Source organism: Homarus americanus, unplaced genomic scaffold, assembly GCF_018991925.1.
Source record: "Homarus americanus isolate GMGI-L3 unplaced genomic scaffold, GMGI_Hamer_2.0 scaffold22250, whole genome shotgun sequence".
NCBI lineage: Eukaryota > Metazoa > Arthropoda > Malacostraca > Decapoda > Nephropidae > Homarus > Homarus americanus.
The window spans coordinates 7,263,392-7,282,521 of NW_024741189.1; the positions used below are offsets into that span (position 1 = coordinate 7,263,392).

A 19,130-nucleotide genomic window follows, 5' to 3' on the forward strand; every position below is an offset into this window, starting at 1 on the left:
ATGATTTTAGCACTGTTATCACTTCACACTGTACTCTGTTATACTCACAATTGGGGATCCTTACATGTACTTTCAACAATCCATTTTCAAAGATTGCATTCTTTTATAGATGTCCATATCACCACAGAGTCCTCAATCCATCAATGCAATTGCTGAAATTATACATGTATTAGATCTCAAATTAACATAAAACACACTTACTGACAATGACTATAAGTCTACACTGCTAGAAACTAATGCCCTTGGCACTAAAATTATAAGCTAATAGAAACAACACAAAAATACAATATACTCGGAAATGTAACACAACTCTTGTTATACCAATAAATTCACTTGTCAAAACTGACGTCAACTGAGAACTAAAACACTTTCATTTGAAACTACTACAAATACATCCAATATATGTCACAATTTCAAATAACACTAAGTTACATAACCTTAGTACAATTGTGGCCTTCCGGTGACACTCATAAATGAACACTGCCCACAACACTCTTAACACGGCAGTTGTTCACTGTTCGCTCATTGTCTGTAAATATCAAAATATTAACTCCAGTGGTCACAACAGTTGCTATGGTACCAGTGTAGGAAGGCACTAAAAAATTATTACCTTGGTATACGACCAACACTTTCCTGAGATTTCACAAAAAGAATAAAAAAAATACAAGTTAGGTAGCTGACCTTTGTTTTTCAGACACTTCAACACACTGAACATTTCAAGTACTGTACACTTTACTTTAAAAAGATTTCTAATTTCCTTGAAGCAATTGTTCTAACCTGACTTCAAGTAAAGTATTTACCTTGCCTGTTATTTCAACTTCTCCGTAAAACCACAAAAAAATGTTTTTCCACATTTCCTTGACTCTCTTTGCACACAACAATATTAGGACCCAATGAAGTAATTAAGTTCCTACTTAATTAGCACAGAATTACATACTACACTGTACACTAGAGAAATACAGACAAAATTATTAGCAATCTGAAATATTCATTAGTTACAGTGAAATGGTTATTAGGTACCCGTGCCACCATTGTAAAGGCGGGGGCTCTCCTTCTACTCACTACTGAACCACCGAGGCCACCCTTATGTTCTTACTTCTCTCTGTCTTATTTCCTTCAATTTTTCTGTCTAAATTTCAGTTCATGGTTACTTCATAACCTCAGTTCTTTTGGTAGTATGGTGAGGGTAGGCACATGGGTATTGTAATTCTGGTATCAAGGTCACTTGGACAAAATAAAGGTGGACACCGAGGTGAAATGAATACCCCTAATATACTCTAATAAATGGTTTATTAATATGAAATTAAAGCAGGGAAAAAGGTGGCACTAACATACAACTCCAAGGTGCTTTACTCAACTGCAATTCCCATCAGATATTCTCGCTTCTTACAACATTACTGGTGTTACATGGCATTGCATTACATTACCAGACAAACTTACATCTGATACTTCACTAGACTGTTTTTAGTACATATGAGATGCATTCACAACACGTTATTACTGATACCAACAAATTACATGGGTTCACTACCCAACATGGGATAAATATATTCCAGATAATTATCCCCAATCATATACAACAAACACTGTGGACCATATAACTGTACGGCGTGTTCCAGGGTAGGACACTGGCGTCTCACAACTGACGACCACTGTTATGATTGGTGGTAGTCGAACACGTGGCGAGAGTCTGGGGTCTAGCCCCACGATGTTGACTGGATCAGTTTAATACGGCCGAATCGGCGACATCGTCCCATATAGCTAACTGCTAGGTATCCACCGTCTCCGGGCAGCAGGTGGGGTGTTCAAATAACCCACACACTGGATCTGAGACAAAGTTGGACAAGCGTCATGGGAGGCACCGTGATGACTCAATCACAACAAATCTTTCGTCTCGCAACGTCAGACGACATTTATGTTACCAGTAATTCTTACACTGAATAAAAGACAATTTTACTGTTACAACATGAACACTGATACTCACAAAATTGACTAAGTCAAACTGAATGGCTATATTGGCGGGGAACACACGCCTACATACCTGAGACATGGAGAAGCATTATGGGAGGCTGTCTCCCTCCTCGGCATGGGTTTTTATACCCGTGAGTTGCCAGAGGTGGCTACTCACACAATGACAAAAATTACTTACAAACCCACTGTTACACATTCAAAGATGACCCTCAGTTGACGCGGGTCTAGCGAATTACTAAGTTGATTTACACCAACTAATTCAAGATTGAGCTTGCCAGGAGAAAGTAGAATATACGTAATATTACGTATTGACAATGGTGTTCACAAGGCGGGACTTACGGGACTTACGGAGGGAGCCTTGGTGTAAAACGTTGAGAGGGAAAAACGCGTTTCTTCCAAGGGATTTTTTGCGGGCGTGAAGTATAATAAGAATCAACAGGTTTAAAACAGACCAGCAGTCAATGTGACCATGACACTTTATCTGTAATCAGAAATCTAACTTAATGTAAAACATATGCATTCACTCTCAATTTCAAATCTCTGAACACCATCTGAGGTATTAAGAAATATCTGAGTCTCTGAGGTACGTGAGAGAAAACGGAGGACTCAGGCATGCTGAAGCAGTGAAAAAACGTATGTCTCAACTGGGGGACTCGATAAAAAAGTCACAGCTACATGTTTTATGGGCTACTGAGCGTAAAATAATCGTCTGACTTTATGTTATTTAATATGTACGACCGTGGTCAGTACAGTTGGTGAGCTCTGAGGTGACTAGAGAGGCCGATACGTGACCGGCAGGGGACTTCCACAGATATTGCACGTGTGTAGGGCTACATCTAGTGCGGGAGGGGCGCTTGTCTGCCTCGGTATGCAATCGAGCTAATTCGAAAATATTGACACCTACTCGTGTGGTGGTCCTCCAAGTTTAGCGGTGTAGAGTAATCGTCTCCCAGATGAAGGGGTCGATGTGGCACTTTTTCAGGTTTGTCTTAAGACTATCCCTGTACCTTTTCAGTTGCCCGCCAGCTTTACGTTTACTATTCGTTAAGTGACTGTAAAGTTGTCATGGGCACAGTTGTACTGATAATATATGTGTGTGTGTGTGTGTGGAATCCACGAATACTGAAAAAAGTTTTAAAATATAAGTAAGACTCGATTTTCATTTTTCTTACGTCTCTTAATTTAAACCGCGGGTCAATCTTTTGTAATTTTCATATAGAACTTTAGAACTGTATCACACCACGAATAGAAACCGTATGAACATCTTTTATGATACAACAAGAGTGTTTCCACCGTCAATAACATTCCAACATGGCAGGTTGCTCTCATTCAAGACCACATTATGTTTGGAATTATGTTAAACATAGTAGTGGTTATACTGTACGAAAACTCAAATATTATACCTACACTGAAATAAAACGCTGTGTAGTATAACAGCGAAGAGTATATTATGTAATGCGATTTTAGAGTATGTTTAAGATGGGGATTAATAGATAATTATTTATTTAATAAAATCGTCATACAAGTTTACATCGAACCATTGTGTATTTAGAAAATACAGATGCATAATGTACATAGACGGTACAGGTAGATTATAAAACACTGAACATTGCTAAAATATCTTAAAATAATAAGTTAGGATATAAATGATACACTTCACCAAAGTAAATCATTTAAACATATTGACACTTTCTTTATCCATTTTTCGACGTTTGAATATCTGGCTTGAAACATTTCTGAGATTTTTATTATTGTGTCTGTATCTTGACTGTTGGACATTTAAGAATTTTCCCCTTCCCTACCAAAGACACTCCTCGCACCTTTGACATGAATATTGTATGTATCAACTCGCCTAAGTTCCACCACTGCCTTATGCCATTTTCTTTTGCTGGGTGGAAGTTTTGATGAACTACTCTTCCTCCTTGCTTGTACTAATTACTTCCTGACGGTGATGACGAGGTCCTGGGGCTTTGGGAATTGTTGGTTGGGTAACGGCCGGTAGTCCAGGTCAACCTTGGAGTTCTCCAACGGGGAGAAGGTAAAGTTCTGCAGAAGCGCAGCCGAGAAGCTGAAAAGTTCCATCTTCGCCAGGGCCTCCCCCAGGCACCTCCTCTTACCTGGAAATAATAGATCAGTCACTCGCCAATTACATTACAAATTATGATGTTAACAGTGTAAACGAATCTTGTCAGAAATATGACTATCTCTCTCTCTTTCTCTTTCTCTCTCTTGTTAAACTTACCGACTCCGAATGGTAAGAAACCATCCTTCGGTACATTGAGCTTGCCAGATTCATCCAGGAACCTCTCTGGTCTAAACTCTTCAGGATGGTCCCAGTATTGGGGGTCACTATGGCACGACGCGATACTGCCGCTCACCATCGTTCCCTGCAAGAATTTCAAGTCAAAATAATTCAAACCTTCAATAATAAAAGGTTGAGTAGGATAACAAACAAATATAATTATAGAATAGTGTGTAAAGGACTCGTTGTTGTCATTTTGATACCTGTACCGTACCAAATCGTCAAATAGATAAAAACCACAGAGTGAACTATCTCGATTTTAACATAATTTACCACTCCAGTGGTCTATTAACTTTGGGGTTAAAATACGATATTTATGTTAATACCAGATTTTAAAATTTTCATAGTTATATTATTCAGAGCATAAATTTGATCAGTGTCATTACTCTTCAAAGAACTAAAGTGAAACCAAAAACAACACTACATTAATAAACTAACCTCATATCTCGCAGGTGGCATAATATCGCTGCTGCGTTTCACAGTAGTATAGCGTCACCTGCATATAACAGTATCCCTACCATACACAATTCCCCTTTTCTTGTTACTTTACCAATACATTAAACATTTAATTGTAAAATTTATGTGACTGGTATTTATACTTGACAAACTAGAGCCCACATTCCATCATGACGAACATTTGCATTTTAGTTTACCCTGGGAATAAGGTATCCTCCAAGGTACATGTCCTGAGCCGCACAGTGGGGCACACCTGTTGAGGCAAGAGACGCCACGCGATGGACCTCATGCAGGGTGGCGTCCAGGTAGGGCAGTCTGATGTATGAGTAATATGCAACATTAGTTTTAAAGGTGTAATACTATGCCTCTATGATTTAATTTGAAAGGTTGTGTACAAGAGTTTGTTCTTTCTCTTGCAAATTTGACAATACATTTAACGTAGCATGTAATTAGCATTTAGAGGATTGGTTTTCAAATAAAGTGTACCCATATTCAAAGGAAAGCTAGTTTTTATGAGGAAAAATATTTTACGTCCATTTTTAGCACGGAAACGTTTATATAATTATATAATTTAGATATGATTCGTGAATTGATAAGAAGAATATACCAAGAACAATAGGCTGTACTAACTGAGACCTGTGCTGATGGGAAGGTAAGGTGTCCAGGGGCACCACCTCGTCCATTTCCTGCTGTATGCGCTGCTGGACGTGAGGCTTGTCGGCCATGTGGAGACACACCCACAGTATCATGTTGGAGGCCGTGTCGAAGCCCGCCGCGAATAGGTCAAAAATCCCTTTCCTTAAGTCTAGCTCTTGGGGAGATAACGAAAAATCAAAGTTGCATTAGATTTATGACGCCTACAAGAGAGAGAGAGAGAGAGAGAGAGAGAGAGAGAGAGAGAGAGAGAGAGAGACCACTATACTTAACAGGCTGGCAGAATCCTTACCAGTAAACACTGAGTCTGGATTATCTTGTTGGGCTTCCATCTCCAGCAGGTACTCGTCAATCACGTCCCGGGGACTGGATGGTTCCAAGCTAGATTTGTGGTCCTCGATGATTTCCTGTGAGAGAAAACTTTCAGAGAGAGAGAGAGAGAGAGAGAGAGAGAGATCGCTGGGCTTGAAAATACTGGAATTTGTAGATCACGTTCTTCTACAAATAGACTTGAAAGGACCAGATTTAGAATAACATAACATACTCTCGTCCCTGTACTGTAGCTTCATCTGTGTAGGGATATCCGGCCGTAATATATACGAATATGTCGTCCTTAGATTTTAAACACATTTTCTTTTAATTATAAGATGTTTCGCTTTTACTTGAACTTCTGAATTCGATACGTCGAAAGAGTTTAATATGATAGCTTTCAACTGATCAAGTGTGAACTCCTGAAGGCAGAAGAAATTTTTTTAATAATCCTTTTTTACTCTCATCCCAATCTGTACTTTTACTTTCCACCTCATCTTTATTTATAAAAATATTATCAAAACAGATATCTCAAGTTATAAATTCGTCATCTCGTGGGTGTACCAGTAATGATATCAAAAGCCTCACCTTCATTAATTTGTTGGCTTTCTTTACTCCACAGTCTAATTTATCTTCATTGACGAGTCGTCTCCGGATGGCGCTTGGTAGATAATTGAGCCATGGAAAGATGTCAAAAAGAACCATTATTGCCAGGTCGTCTTGGAAACTGCTAATAAACCCGGCGAATTCCGAAATTTCTTCATCGTGAATGTTGTATCGTCGACCTATTGAAGGAATCTTTGATGATAATACAATAATACCCATGATTGGCCTTAAATATAGCACGTTACACGACAAATACTAGCCTGCGTAGTGGAGAGATATCTATACAGGGTGTTCCGTAAATACCTTTCATAAATAAGGGGGGTATATTCCTGAGACATAAATAAAGATAAATGACTAAATGACCAAACTGTCAATTCTCAATATTTTCGGAGTTACAGCATATGACAGGTTTACTGAAATACACAAAAACTTGCTGGGATTCAGTACCGTAAGATGTTATTGTGTAAAAATACTCACTTGCCACCAGCTGCCAGATGACGTTAAGGATGGCGATTTTGAGAGATGGAGGAGGGAAGTGTGTGGGCTTCTCAGTGTAATTGCGGATATCATCGACCAGTTCCTGAGCCTCCGTCAGGATAACATCGTCCATCCGGGTCTTACCCATTCCCATGTCACGCAGGTGACGCAGGAAGAACCGTCTGAGTGTGAGCCACGACGGCCCGCTCCTGAAGATCACACCTTTGGCACCATGGGCAAGGTTAGTTAGTATCGTCTAGGCAAAGGAAGGGCATGTGGGAAAGCAGAACAATATGTTTTTTGGGTCTTAACCCCGGTTTTCTGAGATTATGTGACTGATCTGTGAGGAGATATTGTCAAGTTTACTATATACTCTGAGGACTCTGGACAATATTTTGCCGTTTCCTGTCCAAAATTTTTTTTATCAGCCTGGAGTATCACATGACCAAATAAAATATAATGACAATAATCATCTTGATCTGTTGAAATAACATTTTTAAAGATGGGAATTATTCATTATCAAATTGTGGAAACCTGTATTTGGTAGGAGGATGTTAGTGGTGGCGGGGAGGATTAAGAGGTAGATATGTGTCTGCTAAAAGAAGGCACTGAAACCCACCTGCCTCTTCTCCTTCTGAGAGAAAATGAAAAACTTTCAGCATGGGTCGATCACTGAACTCAATCTTAGAAAAAGCTTCTTTAATAAGTTTGTAGTTGCAAAGTAAGATGCTTTCCCAATTACCGGATCGAAGTCTGAAAAAATAAACATAATCATTCTACTAGTATTGTTGTGTGATGAACGATGATGGTGATGTAGGTGTGGTGGTGGCGGTGGTGTTAGTGTTGGTGGTGGTAGTGTTGGTGTCGTGATGGTGGTGTGAGCAAGCGAGTTTTCCCACAGGATGGTGCAATGCGCCTGGTATGCCAGCATTTTGAGAGTGTTAAGGTGTAGGTCGGGCTTCTGGCAGGGTTCTGCTACTCTGGACAGCAGGAGGTCATCATGCCACCCGAAGGCACTGGACAGGGTGTAGGTTTCGCGCACCCTGACCCCCACTCAAATCCACTCACTGTGTAGGCTTTTGCTCCACACTTCACTTCATCCTTTCATCATCATCATGCCAAGCCCTACCGGACCTGCACGTGATGAACAGCGAGACTTCTCAACAATTTCCGTGCGTCTGAGCAGCCTTGCACTACTCACCCCTGTTCTGGAAGAACCTAAAATTGATGGCCTAAGCAACTGACTGTACCGCTAGCTCCTGGGCGGCAGGCTGCGGCCGCCAGGACATTCCTCTTACGCAACCAAAGTTATAATAATATTAGTAATAACAGTCCTGACAGACACCGCGTACCACTCACGATCGCGACGTGGAGTGGACTGCGCTGTGAAAACCTCCCTGTTACAAAACATCACTTGAGTTTCGTATAGGAATTAGGGAGAGGCTGATGACCTGGTGCATTCCCCTGGTCAAGGATTGATGCACCACACTCATCAGTGCTTACGCTCATCACTGGATGCAGAAAACAAAGTTGTGGGAACAGTATCTATATCCCTTCTCACGGTCGCCGGGAAGATACTCGACAGAGCACATGACCGAAAACGTTCTCCCTGAAGTTCAATGCCGTTTCAGAAAAGATTGCAGTACAACGGATTTGATCTCCGTTGTGAAACAAATCTAGGAGAAATGTCGAGGGAAAAATAAGGATCTTTTCATGTCCTTTATTGACCAGATTTAGGCTTTTGACGCAATCAATCGTGATCTCTGGCACTTAAATAATCCTGGTTGTCCTGACTCGCCACTCCCATAACATACTTGACGAAACGAGGGTTTCCTCCTCCAGTACAGCCTTGACGGGAGTCTTTTTGACTTGATGCATCACCAATCACACAAAAAAACACAATACAACAGATCCTGGAGCTACAATATACAGACGACTGCTCCCTACTATTCACTCCCCATTGGCCATGCCACGTGCATTCGATGTGGTCTCAGCCATCTACAGGGCCGTCGGTCTAAAAGTCATTACAGTCCCAAGAAGACTGAGGTAATCGTTCAGTGTGTTGCACCACCTCCTTGGGCCCAAGTGTTCACCTTCGACCGCGAAAAACTCAAAGTCGTGCAGCATTTAACATACCTTGGTAGTATCCTCTCTCCAAACTACACAATCTAGTACGACATCCAGGCCCTCATTAACCAAACATCAACCGCTTTCGGGTGCCTAAGGTCAAGGGACTTTCAAAACCACAACCTCATGACGAGCACCAGGGCAGCCGTCTACCATGCAGTTTGCGTCTCCACACTGCTTTATGGGTCGGAGACCTGGACTCTATACAGGCGCCACATAAAGATCTTGGAAGCCTTCCATTCAGGTGCCTGCAACACATCCTAAGGCTGTCCGGGGAAGACTGGATATGATGAAATATTTCTACACACTCACACCACCAGTATGGAATCCATCCTTGCCAAACGAAACCTCCGCTGGCTCGGACAAGTGGTCTGAATGCCCGAACATTAATGCCTCGCCTGGCCAGACACTTTTTGGCCATCTTCACGCAGGCAACCGGTCCTCCGGCGGACAGCATAAGAGATTCAAAGACCATACTAAGGATCTATTAAAGAAGTGCGAGATGCAACCTGCAAGCTTCGAGAGGCTGGCTGCTCACCTGTGCCAGCGGTATTAAGCACTTGGAGGACAACCTCCAGGAGGTGCGTCCGATGACACCAAAGAGCTGCTGGAGCCGCCCTTCTTGGCCTTCAACACCCCTGTCCAACATGCGGCAAAGTGTGCGGCTCTCGTATCGGCCTTCATAGCCACATGAGGTGGCACAAACACTATCGGCGTTAACCCTATCATTCATATACCTGGAGCAACGTCGTCATACACGACGATATACTGCCATAAACAAGTGGGTAAGCAAGTAATGTGGTGGTGGTATTGGTAGTTAATGATAGAGGTTGTAGTAGTTTGTGGTGGTAGTAGCCAGGCCTCAGGAGCCCACATTCACTCGATAAATATGTAGGTCTGCTATATTTCTTTCCACATTTATTCGAGACAATATGACATATTCACCAAATGTCCTTTCTACTCAAAGTCTTTACTTGCACTGACAATTTAGATTGACTTCTGGTGCTGATGCTGAACTATTATATCGAATGAAATAATGGCTATTTCATGTTGTTGTTGTTTTTTTTATAAAAACCCTAATGGAGTAAATATAAACAAGTCGACTGTTACCTTATAATGTCGCCATATTTCTGGCGGAGTTCCTCCACCTGTTTGGCTGTGGTGACGGGGATCGTCCCGATGATGGGGTACCGGCGGGGACCTGCGAAAGCACATAAAGGTCAAAGTGGACTTGAAAACTACTTCGAATTCAAGAAACATCTGGGAGTCGAGGAGGACCAGCAGAAAATGAGGGTTAATGAGATACCTGAAGGACAAACAGGTGTAAACAAGAACGTGAAAGAAAAGTTTTATGAGAAATAAAGAAATCTGAACAATACACGGAGGACGGAGAGACTTGTAGGAGTGAGCAGAAGTCCAGAGAGATATTCAGGAGTTGCGATGCTCTGGTGGACCCAAATGACACTAAAGAATTAAAGGTAAAGAGCTGCCAGATTCTGAAGGTTCACACGATGAATATTCCCTGTAAGTTAATGTCACATTTCGCCACCACAAATTCGCGGGAAAGTAAAATACCCACCTCCCACCATGCAAGAAGCTGTCGCCCTAGAGAGCGTCACTTCTCGACCAATCACCGTTGCGTAAATTAAATGTGACGTCACAACCCACCAAAACCAGGGTATAGAAGCCCCGGCATGATCATCATTATTCAATCACTCATTCCCTCTATCACTTCACTCTCCAGCACCCATTCAGCCTGTGTGTGGATCTCAATTATCAACTACTGAACTCCAGCAAACGGTTTTCTTTTCGTATCTGCTATCTACAGCGATGTCCTTTCTCGCATTTTATCTCGTCAAAGTGATCATTTCAGCCTTGGTGCTATTAGTGAAAACTCACCAGTGAACAGTGATTGTTACGCCTCTCTTATAAGAGATACCATGTCTGAGACTCTGAACTCAGGTACTAATGCTCGTCAATATACAAATCCACCTCAGTGCTCTTGTTAATGTGTCTTTTATTTTGTCACCGTTTAAATCTTTGTGCATTTAACTATACCTGGCGTAGGACTAGAGTCTTGTTAAGACCTAACCTTATCCAATTGTTTCTGTGTACAGTATATATTAATGTTTAAGTGTAATTATGAAAAAACTGTTGCTGCATGTTTAACTACCCTCGCCATACCTGAAATCTGAAGTATTACCATACCAACTTTTATCTTTCTTATTCAATTTCGCTGGAAACACATATACTATGTTCACAAGAGGACTCACTTGCATATTTCATTAAGTATTTCTTGGAAGTTCTAATTAAACATTAAACTGTTGACAAGAGGTTTCGGTAAAATTTCACTTATTGCCACCCAAAGAATTTTGGGAACTTTATGGTTCCAATCAATAGTTTAGACAATTTTGAAATCCTTTACTTCTATGACGTTTCATTCGCAAACGACCTAACCTAGCCTCCTAACCCGGGGCTCCGCCCCCCAGGCCTCCATCCACACCAACCCCCGATATAAACGAGTATAAGTCGTTTGCGAGGGAAACGTCATAGAAAAAAAGTATCTTAGAATTGTGTAAACTATTGGTTGCAACAATAAAATTCTCAAAAATCTTTGGGTGACAACAAGTGAAATAATACCGGTTTCTTATACTGTACGTGACATTATTTTCAGAATATTTTGTTGTGCTTTATATTTAGTTTGAATCAAGCAGCTAGGTACAGTCAAAGAAAGAAGTCGTGTTACGTACCCCTAGCATTATGTTCCGAAACCCTTGAAACCCTTGACGAAGAATTTGGGAAGTGACAGTGAAGCTTCGAGGTTCATGTCTGAACGGGGAACATAACAAAATTCTACGTCATGGGTTTCAGAACATAAGGCACTGTAAGTATAAGACGACTTTTTTATTTGAAATTATATATATGCATCGAACAAACGAATCACATGAATATTAACACCCCGAGTTATTTCACCTTAAGAGTAACCACCAGAACGGTAAATTAATATTAACGCCCCCGAGTTATTTCACCTTAAGAGTAACCACCGGAACGGTAAACTAAGCTAACCTAACATTATACCAAGGGAGCTAGGATAGTTTAGGTTAGCGTTAGTGTTAAATCATAAAGGTAGATTAGTTGGGATGCCTAATCTTCAGGTGATCCAAAAGGTAAACTGACCTGGAGGAAGGCCTTTGGAATCCCTGTTCGAGTAGTACAACAGCAGCAGTAACAACAACAACAACAGAAGTACCTCCGCCAACATCGCTGCCTACACTTGCTGTCGCTGGAAAAATGAAAAACGTTAGTTACAAATACATAAATGATACAGACGTTATTGGAGATATCAAGATTTTAAGACAATATTGGCTGATATATTCATGTTATTAAAGAAATATCTCACAAATACAGGAACTTTTGTTATACACACATATATATATATATATATATATATATATATATATATAAATAATCAACACCTCACCCCGCCAGGATTCGAACCCACAGCTCACGACTGTGACCGAGGAACGCTACCTCTAGACCACCAGGATACTAAAAGCAGTCCTAGACTCTGTTATATTTCACACAAATCCTGTTCAACGAGCTTATGGCACCGTGAACCTCTAATGGGGCCTACCCGTATCACTTAGGTGGTCAGAGTAACGTTTTACCAAATCCGGCTTCGAAACATGAGGATCCATATATATTTTATTAGCTCAATAAAGCACGCGGACTTCTACATATGATCAACACCTCACCCCGCCAGGATTCGAACCCACGGCCACGACTGTGACCGGGGAACGCTACCTCTACACCACCAGGATACTAAAAAAAGTGCTAGACTCTGTTATATTTCACACAAAGCCTGTTCAACGAGCTTATGGCGCCGTGAACATTTAATGGGGACTACCCGTATCACTTAGGTGGTCAGAGTAACGTTTTACCAAATCCGGCTTCGAAACACGAGGATCTATATATATTTGATTAGCCCAATAAAGCACGCGGACTTCTACATATAATCAACACCTCACCCCGCCAGGATTCGAACCCACGGCCACGACTGTGACCGGGGAACGCTACCTCTAGACCACCAGGACACTAAAAGCAGTCCTAGACTCTGTTATATTTCACACAAAGCCTGTTCTACGAGCTTATGGCGCTGTGAACCTCTAATGGGGACTACCCGTATCACTTAGGTGGTCAGGTTCAGGGCGCCATAAGCTCGTTGAACAAGCTTTGTGTGAAATATAACAGAGTCTAGGACTGCTTTTAGTATGCTGATAACTACAACAACAGAAGTTCCCAAGAGCTTTCGTGTACTTCACATCTCCAGGGGTGAGTACAGACTAAGGAGAAATACTTGAGAAGGCTAATATATACAGTACTGTAGAGGAGAGTGAGATCAAGTCCCTAGGGGACAGCAGGGGTCCACAATGTTCCGGTCATAAGGCAGTGACCCGTACTAATCTTCTTAATCCAAAGAAATTGACTGTGCCATCTCTAAGCACAGTTGCTGTCCGTAGTCAGGTCATAGGATAAGATGACCCAACCATCTCACCTGGTTACAAATCTTCTTAATCACAAAATTATCCAGTTGAGTAGATGTAAATAACAAAATAGAAGCACAACACATAGTATAAGAGTACAGTATATTAATCAAACACATCGGTGGGTCTCACTGATACAGACACTTGGTTCCTCATAGATAAGATACAGTATTTCATGACAAGGTCATCCTCGCCCTCCTATACAGTTCGATTATAACAGATCCTATATAAATTCATCTTATGATTAAATACCGTAACGCTTCCTGGGGATTAGAATTGGTTCGCGTTAGGGTGGTTATTTTTAAGGTTAAATAAGCTAAGGGTTAACCTCTAGGTGATCCAGTGTTACTTATATGTTGTTGAGTATCAGTAAAGAGTATTGAACTCACGAGGATAGATATTAAAGGAATAGGTTTCGACTACACAGACTCAACTGACCACAACCTCCATCCTTGCTGTGTTTTTATTTTATACTTTTAATCGCTTACCACCAAAGACAGTAAACTCAATAGAAGACATGTGGTCAATTATAACTTAAGGGGACTATACACTTTCAGTTAACACCCGCCATTGTGAGTTGGGTGCGCGATGGTCACTTGGCACAATGTTATCACTGATGAGTCATGATGATACTCACATCTGCCTACTCACTACTGTGTATTCGTTTTCGTTCATTAATAAGAAGAGATTACCATTATTACTTGTTATATTGTAAATTAGTGAATATTAAAATGATGTGAAGTAGTATGAATATAGAGGCCGAGAAAAATACTGATCGTGGATACTAGACGTTCAGCGTTAGTTATTGGGAGTTCGATAATTCGGAAAATCAATATACAAGTTCACAGTGATTCAGCATTACATAGACAATCAAAACAGAAATAGTAGGACAGAAGTCACCACTGTCTTCAAGGTTGGTGAGGCGGAATTTTTTTGTTGGTTAATAATTTTAATCTCACTGGTAGTACTAGACCCCACTTACTTTCAACGGTTTTTAACTGAGAAATTGCTAAATATATTATCTAGTCGTTATTAAGTATCAATTATGATATCATGTAACAAAACTCACGAGATAACTTGAAGAAGTACACACACACTGTCGACAGCAAACACACAACTGTCTGCCTGAGCGCCTGGCAGCGGCGTGGGCCGCGCTGTACAGCCTGTACCCACTTAAACCCAATCTATTCAGTAGGGGCGGATCCAGGGGAGGGGGTCCTGGGTGTCCGGACCCCCCTCTTTACAAAAGAAAATTCCACTTCCATTTCGTTAATGCAATATTGTACTCAGGCTTTTTTGTATGGTAAAAAGTAATTCCCGTATTATTGACTTCAGAATGTCTCCTAATTTCAAGTGCACATGGCTTCAAAATGGCCTAAATATGCCCATGATATAGGTAAGGTTTCCTGGGGGTTGGGGCTTACAGCACCCCCCCCCCCACCAAACCCCCCAGCTGAGTGGGAAAGCTGTGCTCGCCACCCACAACTTCTTGGACCCCCTTTTGACATTCCTGGATCTGCCCCTGTGACCTAGTACACCCGAGCACAACCTAGATAGGCCTGGGAAATTCTAGAACGCTCTACTCTGATCGAGGCTTACAATATGAAATGAATCATAAAAAAAAATTGATGCAATTCATTCTAGAGAATTCTTACATAGATAATACTTCCATACATACAAGAAAATGTCCCTAAACTTACCAAAATAACTTCTGCTTGGAATAGAAAATAATCAAAACACCTAGTTTACAAAAGTTATAATACCAAATTATACCTCGCCATAGCAATATATATTATATAATACAATCAGAGTAGTTTTGAGTACCCATCTAAGTTCTGCACTGTGTAAATATTTGTTTTATATGACCTGGACTTTGGCACGATACCTAGCTGTTTTTCTGGTGAATTTCACTGTGTTTTGCAAGATTTAAATATTCATTTCAAGAAATTCAAGGTCATATCCTAAAACGAATATTAACCCAACAAGAATTGTGGTTATAAAAGTAACTTCCCACAAAACACTTATATATTAATATTAACTTACCCTTTTTTTATCTTTGGGAAATCGATGAAATTTAAGATAGTTGTAATTCATCTTGTCTTTCCCACACATGCCACAGTGTTGGGTACTTGTCTTGGGAACTATTTTTACACGAACAATTTGCTAATTTGGAAAAGTTAAAATTCGAGGATATTAACACTTAACCGCTGTGCCCTATTTGTTTACATATCTGTCAATCACTTGATTGACAATAATAATTTCCAGTTCCGGAATAATCAGAGATACAGCATAAGACACCCAGAGCTACCAATGCCAACCCCTGTGGGGTACTCTCAGTCCCTGACGCTCCCTTCCACATCTCTTAAAAATTATCTATTGTCTAAATATTAATGTTTTTTGTAACTCCATATTTTATACTTTTACTTTCATTGTACAATATCAGAAATTGTCATGTAGATATATAGAAATTACCTTTGCAATAATTATATATTTGCCGACAAGAAATGATACTGACAGCTTCTGTCCTCTTGTTTCATCTCATAGTGTTGGCGCTTATGTTGCACTAAGTGGTCCCGTAAAAATTATCGTGCACTCTACTGCACGATAAACTAACTTGTAACCTTGATCTTTGAACCCATGTAAACTAAGCTTTTTTCCCGGCTTTATATTTAACTACCTTCACTCCCTTAGCTGTAATGTTAGGCATCTACTCACAGCTGGGTGGCCTCAGGCTGCCTCGGACGTTATCATCAATTCTATGGAGGAGAATGCTGCGTTTCCTCAACCCCCGAAGCCCACGACCCTTACCTCCCACGACCTCTGCAGCCCACGGCCACATCCCACGACCCCTACACTCCACGACCCTTGCAGCCGACGATCCTTACACCCCACGACCTCTGCAGCCCACGACCACATCCCACGACCCCTACACTCCACGACCCTTGCAGCCAACGACCCTTACACCCCGCGACCCCTGCATCCCACGAGAACATCCCACGACCCCTGCACCCTACGACCCCTACACCCCACGACCCGTCCATCCCTGACCACTGCTCCTTGTTTAATTTGTCACTCTCTCAACTCTCCCTCACCTTCCGGTACCTCTCCCTTACCCTGTTCCCCGTCCCAACACTCGCTCAACTGTCACACAAACAACAAACTTTATTTCGTAAATGACTAGATTATCTTTTTTTTTCATTTCCTCCTCTTTCAATATACCCCCCTTAATGTGACCTCCACCAACCCTCTCCTCCCCCATCACATCTGTCTGTCCCTCTCCCCTTACTGCACCACACCCATACCTTACCTTCCCCACTACCGAACTGCTCCCTAGTTATTTGCATTTCATTCTCTGTTACGCCCTGAACTGTCTTCCTACTCATCATCAATTTATCAAACACCTAACACCTCACCCTATTGTCAAACATTCCACAGGTGTGATCTTTTTACCTGGTTTAATTAGTTTTGCTTATTCAAACACTAACCAGGGAACACCCATTACCCTATTTCCTCCTGAACGCTCTAACTAATTTCCCCAAAATGTGCATGATCATGGCTCAGACTTTTAGCGTCTTTTACTGTGACAATATTCTGCATGAGAGATAGTTTTACGGAACCCAAAACTTTTCATAAAAAGTAAACTTCAAAAGCTATTTAATTTTTGAATCGACTTATTATCCGTTGGTATAAAGGACAGTTCAAATTAATATTAAAAAAAAGGTTAGTTGAATATATTAGTTAAGTACTCATTTGGATAGATAAATATAGGCCAGGTTAAGGGTAAAAATTACCAATACATTTCTGACAGTATGTGGTATCTACCTGTGGTGGTTCAGATATTGACAATTATTTCTAAAAAAATTTCTACCACATTCTGGAATATTTTCTCGTTTGTAATCACCAAATATAATTCATTCACAATTATATCAAACAAGTAGAATCCAAGGATCGCCTGAGCATTAGACACCCCAGTTTATTTCACCAACAAATTAACCACCCTAACACTAACGCTAACCTAACGTAATTTAAGCTTAAGGCTAAAGATAAACCTAACTTACCTTAATGTAACATACCAGGTGACTTTGCACGGTTAATCCTCAGGTGATATTACGCTAAATATCGCCCTGTCGAGGTAAATTTAGCCGCAAACTTTACTATACTGTACTGTACCGTTTTGAATAGGTTATGCCTCGGTAAGCCAGAATCAGTGATACGTCTCATGAAAATAAAAATCAGATTCGGGTCTGAATCTTGCCAGAAAGCTAAAAAAAAATGCAAATTGTGACAAAATGATATCCATTTACAATTATTTCAAATTTAATCAATACAATTCTACAATATATATAAAACTACACTAAAATAATAGCTCATCAAATAAAAATAGCCATTCGGTATCTTGCAATACAAAAGCAAAACGAAATTTATTCGTTGGGTGGTTGGAGAGGAGACTAAACTAAATTTTGATCTTGGTAAATCAAAGCCGAGATTTTACTTAATATCTAAACAAGTAGACGTGTTGTACTGTAATGGTTTAATGTATTTATATTATAAGTAAATAATATTAATTGCCGTTTCTACACACCAGCAACTAAAAAAAATTATTTAACATTTCTTTCACAGTGAAAGATGGAAGATTTACGTTGTTAGAGGGGCGAAATTGGCGAAGGTACTATCGTGCACAAAAGTCGTATCCACTACCCAGCCAGTGAGGTTTCGAATAGCCTTGAGTCTGAAGTTTCGAAACAGCTCGGAGAAATGCTATGGTCGGCCAACAGATGTCGCCCACTGTAGTGTGTGTGTGGCGGGGGGGGGATAGAGGAGGTGGGGGCTGGATGTGAGGCAGGTTTATTTATTATTTATACCTCCTTAATTTCAAGCTGCCTTCTTAATTACGTTTTGTCTTACAGTTGTTTCTTTATGGTTACGAATTCATGGAACAGGTGCAGTGTCCTGGGTGCTTATTGCCGCTCAGGTCACAATGATACTTTAAAGAATGGAATATATTTAGGATAAAAGTGAAATATTCAAGGATCAGCTAGTTTTACAAAGCGACCACGTCACAATTTTTTTGTTAATCCGACAAAGAGATTATGGTAATATTTATTTATATTCCACCCATCCTTTGCTTAATAAATATTTGTGATAATATGCACTATTATATAATTATATACTTATGTTAAAAAGAGTGGAATGAAAAAGTTATCAGTATTGTAAAATAGTATTCAGACTTAATCTAGTCCCAATTCTTCCAAGTTCCAGTGTTTAAACACCCCACCACAATATGCAAGCTTCATATATTTTGGAGTGTGCTCAGTTACCGTTAATATTGTGTGCTGAACATCATAAGCATTTCAATGATGGTAGCAATTGTAACTATATAATTATATTGTGTTATAAGACAACACATTCCACGACGTGTCATACAGATCATTGTATACCACACAATACCTAATTTGTGGCTCTTAAGTTACTTTGTTATGAATTTTCATGAGATATAGTTTAAGACATCATTAAGGACATGGATTTAAGATAACACTGTAGGTGAGTTAATATATATTAATTGTATTTACAAACAATACTAAAATCCAAACAATACACCAATACACACATCTTAGTATTTGGTCCAGCCACCCATTGCATTCAGGACTTCATCAAGGCGATTAGGGAAGGAGTCGACCAGCTTC

The 19,130-nt window shown here is 40.4% G+C and overlaps 1 protein-coding gene across 3 annotated transcripts; it reads right to left on the bottom strand.

The window, feature by feature from the left end:
- Positions 1–1,271: 1,271 nt before the first annotated feature.
- On the bottom strand, positions 1,272–14,630 carry LOC121875618 (cytochrome P450 2L1-like). Of its 3 annotated transcripts, none has more exons than XM_042380207.1 (11): positions 14,516–14,630; positions 12,080–12,185; positions 10,013–10,103; positions 7,395–7,528; positions 6,776–6,997; positions 6,281–6,477; positions 5,676–5,790; positions 5,366–5,540; positions 4,927–5,044; positions 4,214–4,358; positions 1,272–4,088 (listed from the first exon to the last, which is right to left on the bottom strand). In XM_042380207.1, exons 2-11 carry the CDS (start codon positions 12,162–12,164, stop codon positions 3,907–3,909), a joined length of 1,464 nt encoding a protein of 487 aa, XP_042236141.1. In that variant the 5' UTR covers positions 12,165–12,185; positions 14,516–14,630; the 3' UTR covers positions 1,272–3,906. The 3 variants fall into 3 exon arrangements, with proteins under 3 accessions (XP_042236141.1, XP_042236139.1, XP_042236140.1); XM_042380205.1 differs by having other exon boundaries at positions 5,360–5,540; XM_042380206.1 differs by lacking the exon at positions 14,516–14,630 and adding an exon at positions 13,458–13,476 and having other exon boundaries at positions 5,360–5,540.
- Positions 14,631–19,130: the final 4,500 nt, after the last annotated feature.

Excerpts from the sequence above, each read along its gene's own strand:
- LOC121875618 (XM_042380205.1), bottom strand. The coding sequence starts at position 12,164 with ATGTTGGCGGAGGTACTTCTGTTGTTGTTGTTGTTACTGCTGCTGTTG. Across the intron at positions 6,998-7,394 it reads CTCAGAAGGAGAAGAGGCAG|GTGTGATCTTCAGGAGCGGG; the intron begins GTGGGTTTCAGT and ends ATGGTGCCAAAG. Across the intron at positions 6,478-6,775 it reads CATCTGGCAGCTGGTGGCAA|GTCGACGATACAACATTCAC; the intron begins GTGAGTATTTTT and ends TTCCTTCAATAG.